This window comes from Apostichopus japonicus, chromosome 20 (genome assembly GCF_037975245.1).
Source record: "Apostichopus japonicus isolate 1M-3 chromosome 20, ASM3797524v1, whole genome shotgun sequence".
Lineage (NCBI taxonomy): Eukaryota > Metazoa > Echinodermata > Holothuroidea > Aspidochirotida > Stichopodidae > Apostichopus > Apostichopus japonicus.
This window is the reverse complement of record NC_092580.1, coordinates 19,501,539-19,526,383: the sequence shown is the minus strand read 5'-3', so window position 1 is coordinate 19,526,383 and position 24,845 is coordinate 19,501,539. Positions and strand designations below refer to the sequence as shown.

The 24,845-nt window shown below is 37.6% G+C and overlaps 1 protein-coding gene across 1 annotated transcript; it reads right to left on the bottom strand.

Annotated features, from left to right (window-relative positions):
* Positions 1–877: 877 nt before the first annotated feature.
* Positions 878–24,622, bottom strand: LOC139961465 (protein NEDD1-like). The gene is made up of 14 exons (XM_071960651.1): positions 24,451–24,622; positions 20,658–20,837; positions 20,190–20,284; positions 19,224–19,340; positions 17,964–18,104; positions 12,777–13,006; positions 11,876–12,077; positions 11,165–11,417; positions 10,015–10,104; positions 9,254–9,444; positions 7,845–7,992; positions 6,765–6,990; positions 6,059–6,125; positions 878–5,322 (listed from the first exon to the last, which is right to left on the bottom strand). The coding sequence occupies exons 2-14, from the start codon at positions 20,794–20,796 to the stop codon at positions 5,218–5,220; spliced, it is 2,004 nt and encodes a 667-aa protein (XP_071816752.1). The 5' UTR covers positions 20,797–20,837; positions 24,451–24,622; the 3' UTR covers positions 878–5,217.
* Positions 24,623–24,845: the final 223 nt, after the last annotated feature.

Sequence of the window (24,845 nt, the reverse complement as noted above, 5' to 3'; positions counted from 1 at the left end):
ACATTGCTAGAACTTAGAAGTTAACAAATGCATCCAGGAGGTGCTGGTTTTCCATATCACCCCAACCGTTGAAGATCGTTAGAGTAAGACAATTATGTCTCATTTATAAGCATGGTGACTATTATCTGACTTTCTAGATGCAACACTGATCACCTTTATCCCATAGATCTGGGGTGGGCAACCTACGGGCCACATGCGGCCCGTCAGTGATTTTTTTGCGGCCTGTGAGATATCTCAAGAAAAAGAAATAAAATCAATCTATTTTACATCATCACAAAAAACGAGCTAGCTGCTTAGAATTTATCGGCACTGATGCTGTCAGGTAGGCCTATTAACCCAATTAATGATCAACTGTACTGTATTAACATTATGTTTTTGTGAACACCTATTCCTTGAAAGTCCTCGGAATCAAAATCAACAGCAGCTCGTTGGTTAGGTGCGGCCCAGTCAATTTTTCACTCCTTATATCTGGCCCATTCATTCAAAAAGGTTGCCCACCCCTGCCATAGATGATCGAAGAAACCATCCTATGATCTAGTTTATAGTCTCCTTAATTTTCAAATCAGAAGTGAATAACAGAAACAAACTTTAATTGATTGACCATCCAAATAACTATTTCCAGTGTCAAAAAGACCTGCTTCTTACAAATATTCAGGGAAATAAATATCTGTTCATCCTTCATTTATTGACATCTTTGCAAAGTTCTCGCCTTTCTCAAGCTGAATGACTTGCGGTGCAAATATTCAAGAAATATCCTCCCCCCCCCACCTCAACTTAAATTGTCTGCCTTGGCACACACGGGTAAAACACACAACAGAAGCTACCTAATACCTATCCTATGTAGCTGCAAAACAAAATGAGAAGAAAACAAGTAATATGGCCTTTTTTATACATTTTATTTATTGCAAGACTCCAAATCTATGGCATATTTACACATTTTTTCACATGCTATACAAGTCATTTTTATTAGGCACACTTGGCATATATATCTATATATGCTTACAATATCTTGAACTCTATTACCTCCCCGAGACACTGTTCAAATACAAAGATCTAATTGGCTTCTTTTGTGGAAATAAATTTGGGTTGTAATGGTCACATAAAAATATTCAGAAATTTCTTGTGAACTATACTACATATTAAAAAATAAAAAAACTATTGGCTGTATTGTTTACAAGATACAGGGCTTTATAGGATTCAAATCTTTCATGAGGTGTTTTCTTCAATTCCTATCAAAAACGTAACAAATCGCTTCTAGCCTCGCTAAATAAAAAGGAACTAAGGCAGCTTTCCTGAACACGGAAATCACTTGACTAATCTATGTAATCTATGCAACATCAACACTATGTAAAGCTTTAGTAGTAAAACTATAAAGGGTCATTGAAAATGAATCTGAATAAATTCACACATCAGACTAGACTAGCTGAGTAGATTTGCTAAGGGTTGAAATAGTTTCCTCTCAACAGTACATGCACAATAGCTCTTTTGTTATAATGCAGCGGGAAGTAACGTAAGTGTAACGTTCCGGTCGTTTATACCCAAATATATTAAAGCACGACATATTTGGAGAGAACCATTACCTTGTCACCGACACAATAAATTCATGCAACAAGTCCACTACTTTCAAAAGGAAAAAAAATATATAATAATCGTCAACACTTTATACTTAAGGCTTAATACAAATTTACAACATACAAACCTAATTCAGTGGAGTACTTGCACTTAATAAACCATAGAAATCATGGCAAAAACTGTAATTTTCATATTTGAATTGGTGAAAAGACAAAATTATCAAGTAGACTGTAACTGCTGGTGCCAGAATAGATTTATAATTTACATCATAGGGAAACATTGCCAAATACTGGAATGTAATTCATGAGCAGTGGGGAGCAATTATGTAACTAGAAATATGAACACAACAAACTGCCTCTAACTACAGATCTGAAATAATTATTCGTTGAACTCGTGGACGTTGTATGTTACTCGGTTAGGTAGAAAATACTCCACAGTGAATGGCAGACATGTATGTACTTGACGAGACTCCTGCCCATGAGAGGATTCACTGAGCTAAATCCAAAAATCACTTATCGATGATGAGTGCATAAACTTGATTCAAACGGAAAGGAATGATATGCAACCGAAACAGGACGACCAAATCTTCACTTTCTATTTCCCATTACAGTTTCATACTTTCCTCTTTTCTAGCCAAATGACCTCAGTTTAACACAGGTCTTAAACTGAGTGCTGTACTTCATATTATCCTCTGCAGTGTTCTAAACACCTTTTTTTTTACTCAATGGCTCTTTACTCAAAGAGAATACTCAATCCATCAGAAAAAAAGGCACATCAATCGAGCAAAAAAGGCTCTCTCTGTGAAACTCCTGCTCATGAGAGGATTCATTGAGACAAATCTGAAAGTGACTTGAAAATATAAACTTCTACATAGAAATGGACTTATGAAATATCAAATGGATTTCTATCAAGCAGCTGCATTAGCATAATTAGGTGACATCAGTTCATCACAAAAATGTTCAATATTTAATAAGAGATCGACATCGTAACTTGAGTGAACATCTTTTCCATGTTGACAAATATAAACTACAGTCAAGAAGAGTATATCTTGTTTTCCATTTACAAATTTTCGAAAGTGGTCACAGCTTTTACCAAATTTTACTGTTTCCACCAGTAACTCCCTTTCCTTTACTACAAGAAACATTGCTTCTACTTGCTAATTTATATAATCAATAGTTATATTAACAAATCTTGAAGTTCCTGTTGGAGAGTTCATGTATCAATCATATTATCTGCATTAAATATAAAGTAATGGAGAGTTCATGTATCAATCATATTATCTGCATTAAATATAAAGTAATGGAGAGTTCATGTATCAATCATATTATCTGCATTAAATATAAAGTCAATATGTAATATAGTTCCAACGAACTATAAAATTTTCAAATAGCAACGGAGGATAAGTTTAGGTGGGATTTGGCAAATCTTTAAACATAACAGAAAATGAAATTGCAAATGTCTTTTTGAAAGTTTTCTGAAAAGAAAGTTAGGGCTCTCATGCACCTTTTGACTAGTTCTCCCCTGCCCCTTCTCCCCTCCTCCCCTTTCCCCAATTCCATCCCACTCTTCTCTTCCCATGGTTCTGTTAAATATATCACTATCAGCATGTTGGTGTTCCACCTTAAAATTTACATGTTTCTTTGCAGAAAAGATTCTATAAGGGAAGCAGCAATGTATTTCAGCTTTAACTATCAACTGATCTTTAGTCTTTTGATCCAAGGAAATATGGATATCACCTTTGAAAGATCATCTGCTGCTTCAGTCAAGTCTTTAAAATAACAGTCCTTCTTGAGCAATTGTCCTTTTTATTCCTTGATATTCTCTCACAATTTAAAAGTTTTTTTTCCCTCTTCTTCAATCACAAGTTTGGGAACAGGGAAACTTAACCACTGATAAAGACTACATAATGTAATATATTTATCACTGCTAGACATATAAAGCTTCATGTCCATTCTAAAGAAAAAGTCCAAGGTGTTGACAAATAAAACTTCACCGAGAATCACTTAGTGTCCAAATTTTTTGTAGCAGTTTTGAAGGCTCAAAAGTTTGTCTCATGTAAACTACTACTGTTCCTGTGTAAAAACAAAACCAAACAAACTGCTATACATCTTTGGGATTGTATAGTAATTTGACCATTTTGTATAGCATTCTGTGATGCTATACTGGATAAATTATTCCCTACTTCAGAACAGAAGGTCATAATAACAAAAAACTTAAAAAATTCAACAGGTCTTGTTCCAACATGACTTAATCTCGCTCAAAAAGGTTGCTGATTCTACGATCATTTTACTCATTGTTCTAGTTGCTTGGTTAACATAGTAACAGCTATCAATAACAACAGTCAATGTTTACATTTCTCTAGGCAATAGCTGCTGGACAGATTACATGAACAAATCATGCACAGTCAGCAACATGATGAATTTTACATCTTGAGGTGACGTTTGATTCGTTGGTTATTTTAGGTTCAAGGCCTTTATTTGACACTAGCATGCATGCATAGTTTGATATATTTAGGGTTGCAGCCCTCTGTATTATGAGTTAAAGATGTACACCCTTACTGATTAAGCATAACAATGTGTTGAAATTATATAGAGATATGATTAAATCTGTCATATACCGTATATGTTTAACCATTTTACTGACTAAGGGCCTTTAGCAATTGGACAGATGGACGGACAGAGAGACATATATTGGTGGAAAAGAGTTCCACAGAAACAGCATTAGTTTCACTAACTTTTGGATTACATGTATGAGAGATAGTTTTGCAACAATATTTGTTGCCACTCTTCAACAATTTACCTTTTTAAGCAATATGCTTCTGGCATTTAACAGACAAATAGACTGACAGACAGACAGATACATAAGAGGTTCAAAGTAACAGAACTGTTAATCTTACTGGACTTCTTTTCACATATGCTTGAGACAATTTAGTGGTATATTTGTTAACTTTCTTCCAGTGAAGTTACCTATTTTGGTGAAACACTTCTGGCAATTAATGGAAAAGTGGACACACGGAGAGATACATCAGAGTTCATGCCTTGCCAGAGCAAGAGAACTGGTGTTAACTTGTGCACAAATGGTGAGGAATTCTGCTGTACAAATTCACCAGCTGTGATATAACCAGATCTTCTCTATACAGTGAGTCTAAGTTCAGACCATTTCTACCATATAATAATCGAATATTAATGTGCTTAGCACTAGCAGCAAATTTAGCCTTTTTGTGAAATTTAAGGCATCTGTTTCTTTTAAGACTATTAATTGCCTCACTGATCTTCTACAACTGTTCCATTGGCTCTGAAAAAGTCTCACACAGGTGAGAACAATTTAAAAAAAAAAAAACAATAAACAACTTTCTCAAAGCAGGAGAAAAATCCTCAAGGGAGAGAGAACAAAATTCTGAGATGCTACTTGGAGGAACCTGGCAATTGCAACCAGAAAACCTAAGCTCCATCATTGAAGACAGCTGTCCTACTACTGGTTTAGCCATGATTTTAGGAGAATGTTTTCCATGGGAACAGCAGCCTGCGGATCTTGTCGTTTCAGCTAATCTCAGCATTCCATACTGGTGTATGATGACACACAGGATGCATGTGGCGTAGATTCCTACATCTCGAAATAAATTAATCCAAAATGCTAAAAACCTCGTCAAAACGTTGATTTTAGCCTCTTGTTTTCCTCACGGAGTCTCTCGACTTCTGTTAAAAGTTCTTCGTTAACTGAGTATTTCTTTAACAGCTGTTGTATTTCATTCTGCAAAGGGAGGCACAAAATATCATGAAACCATGAAAATCATTTAGTAGTATTAACTTAGCTCAAAATACTGATTATTTTACATTCATCTTGAAAAACAAGAATGAATAAGAAACAGAAAGGGAAAATATTACCTACTAGTTTTATTATGACATCACACATTTGACAAATAGGTAACCCAGGGATGTGACCTTTAAACAAGGATATGTCCCAAACATAGCAACATATATGGTAGTTGTTTGGCCTTTAGGAAAGTACAGGCAACTACTACCAGATTTCAGTTTAGAATGTTCCACCCTACCCCCTCCCCTCCCTCACCCACCAATTCTGACATTTCAACATTCACACCAGGAAATACTGAATATCAATAAGTTCACCGACTAAAGGTCTATCAGGTAACATTCAGATGTAAACCATAGCAAAACCATGAATGAGTAAGATTTACTCACACGTTAATTTTAATTTGATAATTTAATCTTTACATAGAAAAGTTCAGGACAGTTTTACAAACTGCTTAAGATAACATTGTACACATGCTACTATACGAATAGACCATATATAAATATATATATTATTAGCAGGTTGGCAGCAAACTGAAATATTTGTTACAAGCATGTTTCCTTCACCCCCCCCCCCCCCATTCAAACACACTAATGATAGCTGAATATATAGGCAAAACATTGAACACAATGTGAACTGCATTCTTATTCTAAAGATAACAATGTTGAGAACACACCTGTTGTATTTGAAACTGCCGTAACATTTCAACTTGCAAATTTGTAATATCTCGATGAACGTCAGCTCTATATAAACGAAAGAAATATAGAAAAAGTCTTATTTTAAGTTAATTTTATATTAAAGTATTACCTGAGAGCTGGGAGGGATTTAAAAACAAACAAAAGAAACTATAGATTGTGTGATTCCAATTAATATGTGGAGTAACAATAAGGGGAAGGTAAAAAATAGGTTTATAGAACAGTTGAGAAAATATATATAGAATCTGCCCATAGCTGAATAAGATATCATTCAAACTGAGAGAAAAACATTTCCTGTGCGTTCAGGCTGATGGTGGATGAGTGCCAGAGAGGGAGGGTGGAAAGGGAGCACAGAAAGAGAGTGTTACGCAAGACTATATGAATTACCCATGAACCCTGATCACACTGGATGGGAAGCAATTTTTCAAGAAAACTACAAACAGCCCCCCCCCCCCCACCCTCCCCAGTTGTTAATGTAAATTATTGAGACAATTCTTACACTTGACCAGAATAACTTTAGAGATATTTTGAATAGTGTTTGTTCCGACTTAATGATTCCATAATTAGTCATTTGCTTACCGATTGTCAGACCACGAGAAATTGGTGATTGATCTGTAAGGAAATGACTCAAATATGTACGACACCTGAAGCTTTAAACAACTTAAAACACATATTTTAACAACTCACTTAAAATCTTCCAGGCAATCTTCGATCATGTTTCTGATAAATTCTGCTTGGAATGTTTCAGGCAGTGGACCACCTTGTGTTCTCCCTGTCGCTACAGCAACTTCTCTGGAGCCCTGCTGTACTACTACTGCAGTGGCGCTCCTCTGAGGATCATCAGAGCTTGCTTGCATGGAGGAGCCATCTGTCAAACCTAACTGTGGTGAGGTACCCCTCCCATGATCAATATCTGTGATTAAAATGATGTATATAGCCAATCAGAATCTGGTGAAAGTTAATATAATGAATGATTACTGCTTAGTAAATCTCTATATTGTGTCCTTGCCTTTGTAAATATGTTTATTTATTCATTTTTTTTTTAAAACCTTATTATTATGAGAGGTTAACTCGGTTAGCCAAGGATAATCTTCACAACATTTTTTTAGTCTTAAAACCAGCATATTTCATATAAACCCAGTGTGCATATGCTTGTGCATTTGCACATGGAACCCTCGCTACTTACAGACAAGTCCTCGCACTGTTCAGAATAAAGCTCATGATCCAAATTAATCCATTGTTGAACCAATCAAATAGCAGGTATAATATTGGGTTGATTATAGATGCAAAATTAGGTCAGTTTGAGTTAAGTCTTACCACTGCCATGTCTATTTATGACATCTATATTACTATTATTACAGCTTTTGGCATTTTTCTATTTTCAGGGCAAAATGGTCCACCAGTACTGATCCTGTACAAAATGCTAGGTTTGGCAGCTTTGCAAAGATTCTTAACAAAACTGCAAATATTCTCACTGCTTCCAGTTTGCTTCTGTTTATTTACAACAATCAACCAATCAACATCTGGATCAACAAATCTCTGTCTTGGGCATTACGTAATATATTTCTCACAAGGTGAATTTCTTTGCTGATCCATGCATGCAATCTTTGACGAGTGTGATTCATGTTACCGAGTTGCTATTTCCCGTGTTAGCCGCAAGATGAGGGTCATGTCTACAGTTATAAGCCAATTATACAAAATCTAGGCCAAATAACTGCACCAAGGGTATTCCATGATACCTCTTGTAAGTTATCGACAGCTTCTCACCTGACTGCTTGGTTACACGGTCTGTTCTTTCAAGAGAATGGGTCTCAACAGTGCCAAACTTTGCTTTATCTGGGATGGAATCTACAGAATACTGGTGAGAGTCTGCGCCGACTGACGACGGGAAACTAGAAGACGCACTCTGCGGTGGCTGGAATGGAGAAAGGAATACAATAACCCTGTTTGTTCACTCTCATTATGATGTCATATATCATATATATAATTTTAGAATTATGCTTTTTAAGAACTCATTTATCTACAGAGCAGCCATTTATATTCAAAATGGGTTCTTAGAATCTCTGTTATAATCCTTTTAATCTTTCAAACTTCTAATCCTCCATCTTATTTCTTATTTGTTCATGCTTTCATGTTTGTACATATTGACGTCTTTTATGTATCTTATTATGTGTCCTATTTATAAATTTTGTAATTTATACTGGAGTAAAGAAATTGAAAGATTGAATTGAAAGTTAATATGGGATCATAATGTCAAGATGTCATGGCCCATTTATTCTGCAAGTTACTGGTGATCAGGTTGACTTCTTCACTGGACTTTTGGATTAAAGTCTCAATACGTGTTTGCTGATGAATTTCAGAAAACAGACTTCCGAAGCGGATTCGATGTTTCTTATTCTAAGTGCACTCTGACCACCAGCTGGGTTTAATGGAGAAAAGCTGTCGCAATCGAAAGAAAGAAATTTATTTTCTGTTGCCCGTTATGGCGTGAACGATTTACCCTAAAATAACTGCGACAGCCCATATCAGCATGTTCATTACACAAATGTGACCTATATATACTTGTATCAGCCATTCTTAAGTCCTATGCCTAACCGTTGTAATCAAAACAGAGAAAATTTGATTGGCGCATGATCTGTTGGGGCGGGGGGGGGGGGTCTTGCAAATTTTTAGTGAAGTTTGTAAAATCTACGGACTCAATCTGGCGAATTTTATTCAGCTCCAAATGTATAACGACAGATAATTCAATAAAAATAACGATTATTAATATGAAAATTGCATAGAACGGTGTTATTTTCACTGAGCTTTTAGGGCAGTAAGCTGGAAGGATCGAAGTTAAAATTTGGCAAACACAAATTGAGACTTTAATGCTTTTGACAAGATAAATCTTACCCAGAGTGGATCACGGTAGGTGGTCAATGATCATCACCATGGGAGATGGTTAACAAAAGCTTTAGTTTTCTATTTTGTTTTAGAATCAGTTGTATCTTTTGTCAATGTTCTTTGCAATTAAGAAGTTCATTAAAAGCTTGTTTTTGAATATTCCTTTCCTATGTGGATATTTGATTAGTACATTATGAAGTGAAATAAAGACACTTCAAGCTTAATAATTGTGATGATGACATCATTGACTACGCTGTTGGAAGATGAAAAGGAAAACAAATTGGATTCCTTACTGATATAGCTGAAAATGGTGGTAAAGCGCTGTTATTTGCATTCCTTGAAGGGCCAGTCCTATTACTAACATCACTTTTAATTGGCTGGATAGCTGTGTATGGGCTGGAACTTTGACTGACTGAGCCAATTGGAGTTCTCCTTGTATCACTTGTTGTTGATGTATTTGGCAAAGGTGAGAAAATTCCTCCAGCTGTGTGCATTAATAGTGTGAAATAAAAGAAAACTTTCATTGAATGTGAAACTTTTCATTGACTGTGTTATAATATTTTATCCTCTTACATCTTTCTCTTTTGTGTTCACCCTGCTCATTAACCTGTCTGTATTCTGTGTGTGTATTTGTCCCTACTGTTACTTGTCATTTAGCCTTTGAAGAAGATCCTGCTAGGATCAAAACGTCAGCCCCTCTTACATTCACACAAATATTTTATGTTAACTAATCATGATTTTTGTGTTTGTAACATACAAACAATTGGACTAGACATCGCATGCAACTGAGACCAATTTGCCTGTATATAAAGAAAATTATGTACAACAGGTAAAATATGACAAGTGAAATTTCATTCTTCCCCACCCCCCCCGTTTCTTCCTCACTGTGAGGTACTGAAGTGTCTGCTAGAATTTGCTAAAACCTGACAGGAAATTGAAGATATCTCAATCGAAAATGAACACGAATGAGTCATATTCCCCCCCCCCCCCCCAAAAAAAAACCCCATATTATTTAGCTTTTTAAGCATAGGGTGAGGCGTTATTTAATCAATACCTGTGAGGCTATTGTTGTAGCTGTCGCTGTTATTACCAACTCCATCAATTCTACCGGATGAATAGCTGTTTGAGCTATCTTTCTTTTTATCTGAAAAAGAGAAAGGAGAAACAAGTGAAAACAAACCAATTCATAAAAATTTAAAGGTGTCAAACATTGCTCATCCACTTTCAAAACTTTAAACTGTTTGAAGTCAGTCTTACATAGGAGGCAAATATTATCTTGACATGAAAATGGGATTTCTAGGCTTGTTAATATAACACAAGATTCTTCAGCTTTCACGGATTCAAAAATCTATAGAGGACATGGTAAAAGTACTTTTTCCCCCTGCATTTTAAAGAATTCTTTAAAAAAAATTCATTCACGCAGAGTCACCTCAAAGATTAAATGCCTGAACGATTTACTCTCCCAGATAAAGTGTGCTGCTTATTCAAGGTTAACATCATCACTTTGCCTTTGAAGCTTACAACATTCATAGCACTTGTACCCAGTCCAGCATAATTTGCATACAAGAATCAGGGCTGAAGTTACATGTTGAGGTTTATTACCAGCTAAATCGCACCATTTGGGCTGGAAAGAAAACTTTGACTTCTTAACAGTGGCATGCAAAGGATTTCAAAAGTGTGTAGGGAGGGGAACCTGTGAACCTTTATAGAAGGGTCAAGAGTCTAATACAGAATTTTATAAAAGAGGCAATGTGACCCCCACAAATAAAAAAATAGAAATAAGATGTCAAATGAGACATCTTTAGACAAGTAAATAGGTCTAATGTGGTATTTAGATAAGTTTTGAGTGAGGTTAAATACACTTATTATGAGTCCTGCTCCCTTGGAAACATTTTGTTACCCTGCTACGTGTCACATTTACATTGAATGAAACTTGAGTAGCTATAAAACAGCAATGTTACATTATCAATCACACTAAGTATCAATACTCCGCAACAAAATCACACCAGCAACCTCAAGTATACTGTCTGCACCAGCGTACCAATGTCAAATGAACATTCCTCAGTTACGGTACAATGGGATTTGAATACAAATTTGACCATGGATGCATATCTTATGTGCCTTGTTTTGCTGGTCAAACTATATTCTTTTTCAGGGAATATTCTTAAAGAGTATATATATAAGTGTCTCTACTGAAGCCTTACCATCATGCAATGGTGATATGACTGCTGTTCCGTAGCTGTCAGGTCTTTCACCATCCTCTCTCGGTAACGGTTGCCTGATGTCTACATCGATGACGTCCTGCTTGACGGATGCGGATGGTGTTTCACCTTTGGTGCGCGGCACCACACCGGGATCTGGTGTAAGAGCTTGCTGGTTGCTCTTTTTAACCCCACTATGATGGTTCTGCGAAGGGGTCGACTTTGTCTTGCTAGCACTACCCATAGTTCCATTCACCTGAAATTGATAAACACCGAAGAGACATATTGACTTGACAGAGAAGAAGTGAAACTATACTGTCAAGAATGCTGTAGCAAGCTTGATACGCCTATATAGTTCAGGAGTAACTATAAACACAGAGACTTTAGTTACCAATAAACAGAATGTTACTAACATGGCTGCCAACTTTCACTATATGTAAAAACAAATGAAATCCCAATGAATTAAAATTCCAAACAATAGATCCATCACAACTTTTGCCACAGATAATTTTCAAAAATTTGCTCAGTAGAAAGAGGTGAAATGATGCCTTACAGACAATGACTGTACTTTATGCAACCTATATTTGACTTTAATCTGCAAGGATTTAATTATGGAAATCTTCCACTCTTGTCAGTTGTAAACCCTCTCCTATTGTCATAATCTATACAGTTACTTAGCTGAACTCTAAGGAGCAGATCTATGGAATATCTAACCTTAGCAGCTGAAGCATTATGCTGGAATCTAAGGCACTGGATGGACGACTTATGGCCGACCAATGTTTTGATAGGAGCCGCTCCTTTCCTCAAGTCAAAAATAAAGATTTTGCCACGAGATGATCCTGCTGCTAGGGTAGCACCGTCATGCATGAATGTCAGAGAGGTCAAAGGTGAGTCTACCACCATTGTCTTGATCACTCTGAAGCAAGATGATAAACGAAACAGAAATGAATGATAAACAAATTTTGGATTTGTAACAAGCATTAATCTGAGGGTGGGGACGTATGAAGGATAATTTCTTAAGGGGAGAGAGAGGGGGAGGAGGGAGAGGGGGTGAGGAGGGTGAGGAGGGATAGAGGAAGGGGTAATGGATCAGGTGATAACTATTTCAGTAGTTCAGTATACGATTCAGTTTGTGTCAGTCGAGCTTTCGGCATGGCTCACATGTGAAATGGGACATTTCACTAAATAGGGATTCCAACATGTGACAATTTTGCACTTGCACTGGCTATATACAGCATACTTTTCCTGATATAATATGATATCTTTTTCCTGATATTAAATAATATTCCTCAACTGGTATTACATGATAACCTTTTCTTGGTATTAAATGATATACGTAAATTAAATATTTCATCCCATTTTTTCTTTTATGTTAGTATGTTACATACCTGTCTTAATCACAAGTTCTTCTTCTATTATTCTTTTCCGAATTTAATTGTACTCTGTGCATGTGCACTAAACAATTCTTTCTATTTTATGAGTCGACATTCACAGACAACCTATCTCACACAATATTCGTGCAATTCATTCAATATCTGTTTCAAAAACTGCGAGCCCTTGTCCTTGGACGAAGGAAACGACGGTTTACGATTGCAATCTAATAAATGAAACTTACGTGTGGCCCATGACATCGTAGCAGATAATCTTCTTGTCTAAACCACAGCTGGCTAAGAGTAAATTATTGAGGGGCGAGAAAGCAAGAGCCGTAGCGGGTGCCTTGTGAGCGCCGCTAAAAGACGCCAACAACTTGGTGGAGTTGGTGTCCCACAGGTACAGACCACCGTCATCAGACACAGCAGCTAAATACGACTTCTTGAAATAGGAGTACTGGATGTCTCTGATGGCCTGTAAATAACCAACAATTCGAGAAGAAGAAGAATAAAGAAAAAGACTTCGATGAAACACAAGGCAGCAAGTTTTAAATGAAATATTGTGACACAATATTTGTCAAATTTTGTTGCACCGTTTGAGTAGAAGTAGACACTTGGACGGCATAATTTTTTTTTATTAACTTCCATCAAACAATAAGTTTTAACTACCATTATTATATTAAAATCAACCACAGTGATTTCTGAAAGTACTAGAGCTCAACATTTGTTATCATATTATTCTTTAATAATCCTACATGATCCCATAACTGTAAAAAGTTACAGAAAGAAAACAGATAAACTATTTAGCAGACTGCATATCTACTGCAAAAAGTCTGTGTGATAAATATGTGAAAGTTAAGAGGCCTGATGTTTCGATCCTAGGATCATTCTTCTTTAAGTAGATCCTGCTAGGATCGAAATGTCACGCCCTCTAACTTTTACATGTAAAAAATTACGACAAAACGGTGCAAAAAAACAGTAAGAAAAGAAGGTGTATAAAAGTGTGCTGTTAGAGGGAGCCAATGATCGAAACTTTCTACACAGCTATGGACAATATGGACAACAATTTTACCACACTTCTGCAATTCTTTAAAGAGGCCATGACACGAAAAATCCAACTCATCGAGAGTAACTTCCTCTGAATCTATGAGAAAATCTATGTTCAAAACTATCCTCAACACCTTGAAAACCTCAAGGACTAATTAGTAATTAACGTTTTAATATTCGCATCCGAAAATAGATATCTGAGAATGCGATTTCACAACAAGACAATGATGACGTCATGTTAGGAACACACGTGCAAAGCTCAGGAATGTATCGGATGCGCGACGATCATACCGTTCCATATACAGTACACGCACATTTACACTGAGAGAACAACCACTGTATTACGCTATATCGTTAGAAATTTCAAGTTTGTTTTACAACTGTTGTAAACTATCCGAGAGAAATGCCGGTCCGTTGTGTTGTTGGGGCTGCATAAATATCATTACCCATGCAATTAGCCTTCATCCATGGCTGAAGGACGAAAAAAAACACGGCGATTATGACCAAGTTAGTGCACAACACCAGCGCCGATTTCACTGGGCCTAGCCAGTATGCAGCTCCGAATGAAGCGAACACTTCACGGAAGCATACTACGATCCCTCCTTTTTGTTATGAAATAAAACAAATGGACTTTAACGGTTCGACATAAAAGAGTTATTCTTCTGTCAAGTAATCCACAAAAAACTACTCTGAAGACCAGATCGGGGAACAGGAAACCTCCAATGGGGCAAGTGGCGATCCTTAGGAGGTAGCGCGCCGAGCACTAGTAGTACTATAGTATTAGCGTTACTACACTTAAGTCGCAATAGACGAAGCGATTTTACTGTATCATCTAAATTAACACCCCCTTCATTGCTCTATTGTATACTAATAAGCTATGAGGTTAGCTTCAGAAGCGATGGGTTACATCTTCTTGTGAACAAATCTCAGTGCCCCAATTTATTTCTGGAATATGCTGGATCAGTTAATTATAGCAATAATTTCTTATTCCTATTCCAGGAAAACCATTTATTATGTTGTGGAGGGAGTGGGGGTAATGAGGATGGGTCAAAATAGGTAGGTAAAAAGATTTTATTCCAAAGGTTGTTTAATTAAATCTCAAAGCGATTTATTTTAAAGTCACAGAGCCAAAAATTCACACAACATAGTTCAAGTGTTAAATCATTGAACAAAATTTATTCAATATCAGTTCTAGACAGTCATTCTGGACAATCTGAACTAACATTAACAACAATCATTGTATTATATGACATAAAAGTAAAACTGTACTTTCCATAAACATTATCATTCTTAAATTACACTAATGTAATTTGTGACATCAAAGGAGGTTAAAAGAAAACAACTTACATGAATTTTTTTGCTTTAAGCCTACAAAGCAGTTGCATGTCCATCGTTATCAATCGTTGTTGTGACAAATTAATTAGAATAATCCAGAAGCAAATACAATACAGGGTTATTTAAACCAAGAAACACGCAACTCACATGCAAAAATGTTACCCACGCACGACGACACGTACAACACTGATGGGCAATGTGAAACACAGCATCACACGCATTAAAACAATCGAAGACCATTAACAGAGTGTACAGGTGAGTTTTTGAAGAAAGACTACAAAACAAACCAACTGCTGCTGAAGAAACAGTCTAAACATTCAAGAGTTCTGCTGCCTCCATTGGTCTTTATTATGACTTTTCTGTCAAATATCATTGGTGATATGGATATTTTGGCTTCCAGATTAAAGGTACGAATCAAACGAGGTAAATGCCCCTAAAAAGGTCAATGCCCGTTCCCTTATGCACATATTATATGACATCACGGTCACGCCAATACTTGTGTCCAAATGCTTCAAAACATGCCTTTTCCTTTATTGTTGATGTTGGGTCTGGAAAATAACCTTTTCATCCTGAATTAAAAGTCTTGAATTTCAATATATCAACACTGAGGGAACCCTGACGGATTGATAATCCAACACAATCGTAGTTTAGAAAGGCTTCCTATACAATGAGTTTTCTCCTGGCAACTTGAATCCAGTGTAATGACCATTGGCTGGAAAATCACTTCTGATCCTTTGGACTGCACATGATGGTAGCACAACCCTGACGTGTCTTGCTAGGAACCCCAAGTATCATTGAACCTGTTGACCATAGGCTATGTATCTGTACTGCCTGGGAAAAAATTTATGAAAGTTCAAAATGTATTAATGTTGGCCATGATGTCCACAATAACAAGCAGGCACACAATGTACAGTTATGGTTACATTTGTTGTGATTTTACACCTTCCATGTATCATGAAACATTCTTTTGTTTCAGAAAATTGATTTGCAAAACTCCAGGCCAAAGTACTAGCCAAGTAATAATGAGTATGAAGTAACACATATGCCTACCTAGCATGGCTGCATAATGCAACTTACATCCCCGAGCCAAACTTTCAGTATGCAACCAACCCTACTAGTACTACACACTCTACGGTTACATCTCTATGTTCCGACGTCTCTATGTTCCGACGTCTCTATGTTCCGACAAATTGTTTGGACTCTAATTTTTTTTGACCAAAATTTTTTCAGACCCAATTTTTTGTGACCAAATTTTTTTCGGGCCCAATTTTTTTCTGGCCCAATTTTTGTTCACCCATTTTTTTTTGTGAACCCAAATTTTTTTGGACCGAATTTTTGAGGACCCATTTTGTGGGGACCCATTTTTTCGGACTTAATTTTTTGGGACCCATTTTTTTGGGACCTAATTAGGGGTCAGGGAAAAAAATTGGTCAGAAATCATGTCTGTCCTAAAGTTGAGTCCCAAAAAAATTTCGGTCCGAAAAATTTCGGTCCAAAATAATTGGGTTCCACAAAACATTGGTCAGAAAAAAATTGGCCGGAAACATGTTGGTGAAATTTTGCACACAAAAATATGGGTCCCATAAAATTGGGTCCAAAAAAGTTTGGTCCCAAAAAATGGGGTCCGAAAAAAATTGGTTCCCAAAAATTGTGGTCCAAAAAAATTGTGACCCAAAATATAGGGTCCGAAAAAAAATTGGGTCACAAATGTGGTCCGACTAAAATTTGGTCAAAAAAATTAGAGTCTAAACAATTTGTCGGAACATAGAGACGTCGGAACATAGAGACGTCGGAACATAGAGACGTCGGAACATAGGGATATCACCCACTCTACATATGGGTTGTAAGTTACCGTAACACAACGCACAATACGGTTTAGGGTGTTCCGCGAATTCCAACAACACATGCACAAAATGGACTGGATTTTGTTTTTAAATGCTTCGTTAATAAATTCTTACCACGTTGTATGTTCCTTGCAATGGTTTCGAACGGATTTCTTCTTCGATATGTTGTGGAGCTTCAATTTCGGCTCGTTTAACAGGCTCGAACTGATACGGTTCTAACACCTCCGCTCCACCCTCAGCGTTCGGTTCAATATTGGAATGATCATCGCCTTCACTCTCTGCTTCGAATATGAGAAAGGGCACTCTAATTATAGCCCAATTTCACTGCCTAGTGAAGAACCATTATCACTTTGAACTTCGGTTGCCGCATTTGGCTCTGGATCCGCCATTTCACAGGAAATTTTGATTTGATATCGCACTTGTGATCGGTGTTTTGTTTAGTAACTACTAGTGGTATGTGTACTTGTCTACTGTGCACGTGAATGGTACCGTAGCAGCGACAACAAATATGTGTTCAAAACGTGACGTCACATGACGTCATGCGAATCGGAAAATTTTCGAGTAAACAAAGTTTCAACCGCCGAAAAGGGTAAATTCATTCTCAATTTTCGACTTGAAAAATCAAGTTTTAAACTGGCAGATTGGTTGATACATGTTTTAGAGAACATTCTTTGATGGATCCCAAAAATATAGGACTTTGAAATTTTCGTGTCATGGCCACTTTAATTGTTATGACCTTATTTGTAATATCACAGAAGCTCCATAGTATGACAATACTTCCATGCACTATAATTTGTCTTTAGAAGCTCACATCTTAGAGATAATTTCAGCATACTCCTCTATCTATATAGCCAGTAGTATTCATCTACCTACATCCAATTAAGAAAGAAATTAGCTTTCTCTATCAAAAACTAAGAAATGGCATCCCAAGCCAAATATTTTCAAGTCTTGATGGAAATCTGAAGTACCAACCCCCCCACCCCTGCATAAACCGCTGTATTGTGCACTTTGTAAACAACCAGATGTTTTTGTTTTCCTCTTCTTCTTCACCATGGGAATTCATCTGTGTCAATTACCTCCAAAGTGCAACCTCATCAAGTACTAAAATACATCGCTTAATGAGTTCATTCAGGTCACAACCCTATTGTTGTTTGTTTCCTTGCAGTATGTGCAAGGATTATTGATGACAAGCTCTATGATAGTTACCTGTCCAGCTGGAGTCATTAACGGAGTTCCAGACTGACCGGAGACAACGTTATGGATGAGAATCTCCCCGCTGGATGAACCAGAGGCGATGTGGGTGTCATTCCAGTTGAACGTGATACAACAGACTGCATCTTTATGACCCTACATGAGAATGTATATATTATGAAAATGAGTGTTTAATATGGCTCAGAATCTACTTTCGCTTGGTTGTCACTGGCTACTCTTTGTTCTCCAATCAGAAGAAAGACAATTGAAACTTGTTCATTCCTATCAGAATTGTAATGACATCAATTAGAAGATACAAAGGCAATGTGTGTGTTTCAGTTTAAACATACAGCAACAGACTGCATCTTTCCTACCCCACATAAGAAGCTGAGAATTAAGATACAATGCAATCTCATATGGCCAAGTACCTTCATGAGCCTATATTCCCCAAGAAGAAAAGAAACTACTTTTAACGATTCCTAAAGAGCTCTCAATGGTTGCCTAGTGCTACTTTTTGCCAATTACCCAACTGTTTTTATATGGCCAAACCTCAATTTAGGTGGAGGCTTTATTTTCTAGTCTATAAGTTAAACAATACAATTTACCCAGCCCCACCATGCTGCTTATACATTGCACTTCTGACAAAACAGTCAAGTGCTTGGGGGTTTTTCCCCCCTCTTGCCACTCGGTTAACATATAGTTACAGTACAATATCATGTACAGTATGCCAGGTTTATTTGTATTACTAAGACATTATGGAGGAGAAATAAATCCCGCCAACATTATTGGTCTTAATGATAGGGATAAACAACTTCCTCAAACAGCTAAGAAGAAAATCTTTTTCCGTTTGAGAGATCTCACAGATTTAATGTTGCTTCCCACACAAAGCTGAAGACAAGAACAAGTTAAAGTATGATACTGATGAGCCACATGACCTTCAAGTTTTGTTTTTTTATTTATTTACTACAATGGATGTTTCTGTAATGGACATGCTAACTCTCAACAAACACTCTGAACGTGACCTGATGACGGCACTGGTTTCAATGTCAACACTGCTAATATTCTCAGTTATAAAAAATATTATATCCACTAAAAGGAATCATTAATCTGAAGACACAAAGAATAGCTGCCTACACTTTCCAAATTGGTGTCAATTAACTTTGGGTAACACATATGGGGGTAGGTGATATAAAACCTTTGGGACAGTGAAGCCTTAATAAGACAGATAATGAGGTAACTTAATACTTCTGCACTGACCTTGTCTCTATTACTCACCTTATACTGTTTCTTCAACTTCTTTGTTTTTAAATCCCAAACCGTTACATGACGATTTTTGCCTCCACAGGCCAAGTAACGTGATGATGAGTTCAAAGCTATAGAGGTTTGCTTGTCCTGAAGTAAAAACAGAGAAAGAAGAGAAGGGACGGGAAGGGAAAGGGACGGGTTCGGTGACGGGACAGGAAGGGAGGGACGGGTAAGGGAGGGGAAGGGAAGGGGAGGGGAGGGGAGGGGAGGGGAGGGGGAGGGGAGGGGGAGGGAAGGGAAGGGAAGGGGAGGGGAGGGGAGGGGAAGGGAGGGGAGGGGAGGGGAGGGAAGGGAAGGGAAGGGAAGGGAAGGGAAGGGAAGGGAAGGGAAGGGAAGGGAAGGGAAGGGAAGGGAAGGGAAGGGAAGGGAAGGGAAGGGAAGGGAAGGGAAGGGAAGGGAAGGGAAGGGAAGGGAAGGGAAGGGAAGGGAAGGGAAGGGAAGGGAAGGGAAGGGAAGGGAAGGGAAGGGAAGGGAAGGGAAGGGAAGGGAAGGGAAGGGAAGGGAAGGGAAGGGAAGGGAAGGGAAGGGAAGGGAAGGGAAGGGAAGGGAAGGGAAGGGAAGGGAAGGGAAGGGAAGGGAAGGGAAGGGAAGGGAAGGGAAGGGAAGGAAAAAAGGAAGAAAGAAAGAAGAAAAGAAGTCTGCAATCAATACATTGTGACCGGAGCTATCTGTAAAGTGTATGTGATGCTGCGGGACAGGTTACTGTGTACATTGAGTACCAACCTATTGTTTTGTGGTCCTGGGTTGGGGTGGGGTGGTGGGGGAACAGTTGGTTGGTTACCTAGAAAGATGGTTCTAATTGGATAACCAGAATACTGTAGATACCATAGTACCAGGGTGGTGTTGCCGTGGAAATACAGGTATCTGGCTAATGGAAGTAACTATTGCAGCATTAATTGCTCTAAATTGTTAAAAAGAATCATATTTAATACTTACCCCTGCAGCCAGTTCTGTAATGTTAGTTGAAGCACTCTTTAAATAGTTGAGCACAACCTTATCACCAATTGAAGAGGATGATGCAAGATATTGATGTACGACGATAAAATTAAGGAATATTGATTCAACGTGCCACTTCTGCACTTGATAGCATTATCTATATATAAGACAAGACCGGTCGTGAAGTGGAAATTTCTGGTGCGTTGATCTTCAAATAATTTCATAACATCTGCCATATCCCGTCCAACATATACAAAAAGAAAGAAAGAAATGTTGATCAACAATAGACGTTTTGAATTTGTGTTTATTGTTGACACGCCAAGGCATCACAAACACAAAAGGACAGGGAAAAAGTGAGCCCAAGATATATCAAAATTGCCTAAGTCTTTCCATCAACATTATGTGAGCCTCTAACTTTCCCATGACAAAATTTCTCTACCTTTCATGACACAATTAGAAAAAGGATATTGTTGTGACTCCAGCATAAGTTGGACACTGTGTCTGCATGTTGTGTGAACTGTTGCACTGGGATAGTACTACTGAGATCCCACAGTTTAATGTCTTCCCCTCCAGAGGCAAGCAGTGTTCTCCCCTGCACACCTTCCATTGCCCAGCTTCGTGCTCACTCCTTCAGTAATGCACAATAACCTTGGAAGAAAGAACATACATGTGGAAATGTAAGGTTCATTGTCATACTGTGTACTACTATGTAGTGTTACCAATAACAAGGAGTAGTAAAGGTTCTTAGCCAGGATATGCTAATGTATTTCTAAATGAAATCAGTTTTATTCATCGCACAATGTCATCTTGTAACTTTTTTGGTAAGAAATTCATGGCTCAATTTTGACGACAGTTTGTATTAGACTTGCTGCCTAAGTGTTGAACGTAGTTGGTTAAACAGAGTAACTAATCATACAGCAGAAGCAACAGGAAGGTTAGCTATGCTTGTGTCTTTCCCCCAAAAAGAATGCTAGCACAGTTTCATGCACACTCAACTTAATGGGGAATTTGATTGTTCAATTAGAAACAGGTTGGGACTAGTGAAAAGGAATAGGCACATATTTTTTTTCAATTGCTATCACGATTCCGCAAATGAGAGTTATACAAGTGGTTACTGTTTGAGACTTGTGGAAATTATAATAACTTACGATAGCTGATGATAATGTTGATACTTTATCATGTATTACGTTTTAATGCATGACTGAAAAATGTGATTTGACCTTAAAGACCAACTATGGAGACTTTTCAATGAACATTAAAACCCACCATTTTGCATGTATGTAATCCTTAACTCACTCCAATTACATTGCTGTAATTAACTTTACCAATTTCGGACGTTAAATACGTGAAAAATGGGAAGAAAAGTCAGCTTTTTATGAACCTGTTTCAGACATTCCTGAAACATTCCGAAGACATCAGGTGACGTCACTGTTTGTATACCTCACTCAAAACAATACTTTTAGTGTGTAAAGTTGTATATACTTGAGCTGCCAAAAACATCAACGATATTACTCCTTTTCCCCCGAAATGCCACAATTCTGTGTTGTTGGAGGTTGCAGTTATACCTCATCCAACAAAAGCATCAGCCTTTTTTAGATTTCCGAGTAAAAGAACCGACGTAAAACGCCGCAGACTTTGGATCAATTTTTGAGATCCACGCGGAAAGATTTTTCAGCACCCGGAGTATCTCATGCCCACGAGTCCACATGCATGACCCTGCCTCTGTGTAAGCTGCAAATGTCTCATTCTGCGAAAGTTATATTCTGTCGATAGCTGTGTCGGACCATGGCCGGACATAGCTAATGTGAAATTGACCGTAAACAAGCTCTGGACGTCCTTACATGTAACATTATATCACGCAATTGACAGTATAATATTTACCGTAAGAGATGACCGTGTATATACTGTGCATATAGGGTAGCATTGTTAGTACATGCATGGAGCTATAGCTCCATGGTACATGTATGGCTCACAGCATGTGTAAATAGTCATGCTATAGGATTTCATCGCATTTATCTATTTCCTTTGTTGTATTCCAGTATCGTGAGTTCGTGATACATTGTGTTATATTGTCCGTTATGTTTATTCCGGCATCTGCATGGTCTAAGGAGTTGAATAAAAACGGTTCTATGTAGCGATCGGACGTTTTATTTCGTTAGTGACTGTCTTGTGATTGTGGGATGTAACTGGTCAAGGCCTGTTTCAACTAGACCTAACTCTATGGAATTACACAGAGTCACGGTAGTATTTTGCCCAGGCTTGAACGAGAAACGTGGATTTGGATATTCACTGCTAAATTTTGTTTATTGAAAGGATACTTTTTCTGTGTTTGTACTTTTGGATATTAAAACGAGTAAGTACTATGTTCAGCTGAAGCTTAGTCATGTATATGCTACCCTGGTTGATTCGGGTCAGCGTCTTCTCGTAGTTGTTCGATTATGTTTAGTGTCTTTTTGGTAATTCGTTGACAGTAACGTAAGCCATTTTCCCGTCACATATCACGCATGAGGCATCTTTTAGGTCTATTCTTCTGTTCAGTTTACGGTATCTTGCGATCAAATTGTATTACGGAATCGCCAAGCTGCTTGCATGTTCTACAGTATATTGTACCGTACGGACCTATTGACGCTCCGCTATGTAAAAGATGCTTCCATTTGAGTGGAAATTTTGCTAATGAAATAACCAATTTAACTAAAATTTCTGCTTATAACTGTCTCAAAACTAGTTGTTAACCTTCATGTGTTCTTGTTTAAAGCTAACAGCTTTTCAAACGCTCGAAATTGGAAGTCAAAAACAGTACAATTGATCGCTATCTGTGTACAAACAGTGCCTATACCAGCGTTTGATTTTCGCGGTATACAAACAATGACATCACACGGTGACCAGAGGCTCCTTTGGGTCAATCTGTTTTCAGACATTCCAGAGGTTCATGTCACGTGACTACCCAAAATTTCCATTTTCGTGGTCGTTTTTTGATGGGTTATAGTAGGTTTTCGAAGATTATTTTTTACACATGTTGATTATGGGTATGTAAACTCCTAAATTAATGGAAAATCCCCCCCAAAAAATTTGCCTCCATAGTTGGTCTTTAATTCTGGCTGTTTAACATTTCTGTATCAGGACGATATCGGGATTGGAATATTGGATATCAGCCAAAAATGGTATTGTCGGTATCGGTTCAACACTAGTTACTATAGCGCCTAGGTCCCAATTGTCCTAAATGTCCTTTTTTCCCCTGTCCAACGTGAGCATAACAAAATAATATTAAATCCATGTGAATTTGAAAACATGGGCTTCAAAGTAATACATTACTGGCTATGAAAATATAAATAGCACCAATGAAACTTACTACTACTAGGCTAGTCCAATTGTTTTTGTTATTCAGACCCTGTCATTCTAACTAATTACCACTTAGCCTAGGCCTACCTCCCTATCAGTTCCTCACTTTCTTCAGGACAGAAGTTTGTTCTAGCCTAGTAGTATAGTCAGTATTGCGAAGTTCGGCATACTGCGAAGTTCGGACACCCTAAGAAATACACGATTTCACCATGAAAAACTACAGGAAGAGCCAAATTTCACCAAAAAGTACGAAGCTACAGTTATTTTCTCTCCAAAATGACCCGTGTGCAAGAAATTACTTACATATTTGTCAACAAAATGACGAAGATCTTTGAAGTCTGTTATAATTACTGAAAGAGCAACTGCGCCACCAATTTGATCACCAGCGCCACACTGTGGGTTGCGCGTCCGAACTTCGCAATACTCTAGCAAAGAAATACCAGTTCCACAATCACGAAGAATCTTCTTGGAAAACAACGTGAAAACAGTTTGCAGGAAAGAAAGTTTGGCCGTGTATCGTACTATAACACAATTCTCCCACCATATGAAGTATATTTTCTGGTGAATCATACCAGAAGATTTACAGTAGTTTTGGGGTGTTTTAAGTCTTAAGTGTCCTAACTTCGAAGTCACCATGCTACTACTAAATCATTCTTTAAATGATACTAGTACAAGCGTCAAGATTACACTTTTAGTCGGAAGTCACACACAATGTTGATATTTTGGACATCCCAAAGGAATAATTACTTTTAGCATATTCCTTTGGCATGTATGTCAATGTTTGGTTCGCTATAGTATAAGCGTCCAGCTACACTACAGGCCTAACGTTAGGCCTAAGTTACGCTACACTAGCCGAACTTAGGCGTAAGCTAGGCCAATAAGTTTTCATATTAGTAAACAACATTGTCATATCCATACATACTTATGATAGTAAGGGCAGTCCACGTTTACATTCACTCTTTTTGCTTCAAGAGCTTCTGTCCCGCGATTTACGACATAAAAGACCCTTTCATTTCGATTTATTATCATTCTGCGCAGATAACTGCAGTTTGAGAACTTCAATGAACGGCGCCATTTTCATTAAAATAGAAAACCAGTCGTTTCTATTGAGAACTCACTGCATGCCTTCTAAACCCAATAATGTCTGCTACCGCCAGTTATGAACCTGCCATTTTGTTGATATTGTTTTTTATATTTTATTTGATTTGACGGGGAAGACCACATTTATCCCAAACATTTCCAACAAACTAGTTTCTCAGTGCATTCCGTGTTCCAGAGAGTTTTTTTTACAACACCAATGCCCCTGTTTAGAGATAT

Bases quoted from the DNA above. Each gene is read 5' to 3' on its own strand.
- LOC139961465 (XM_071960651.1), bottom strand. From the start codon at position 20,796: ATGGAAGGTGTGCAGGGGAGAACACTGCTTGCCTCTGGAGGGGAAGAC. The intron at 19,341-20,189 runs GTAAGTATTAAA...TTTTTACTTCAG, and splicing joins TTACAGAACTGGCTGCAGGG to GACAAGCAAACCTCTATAGC. The intron at 7,993-9,253 runs GTAAGGAATCCA...TCTCCATTCCAG, and splicing joins CACCATTTTCAGCTATATCA to CCACCGCAGAGTGCGTCTTC.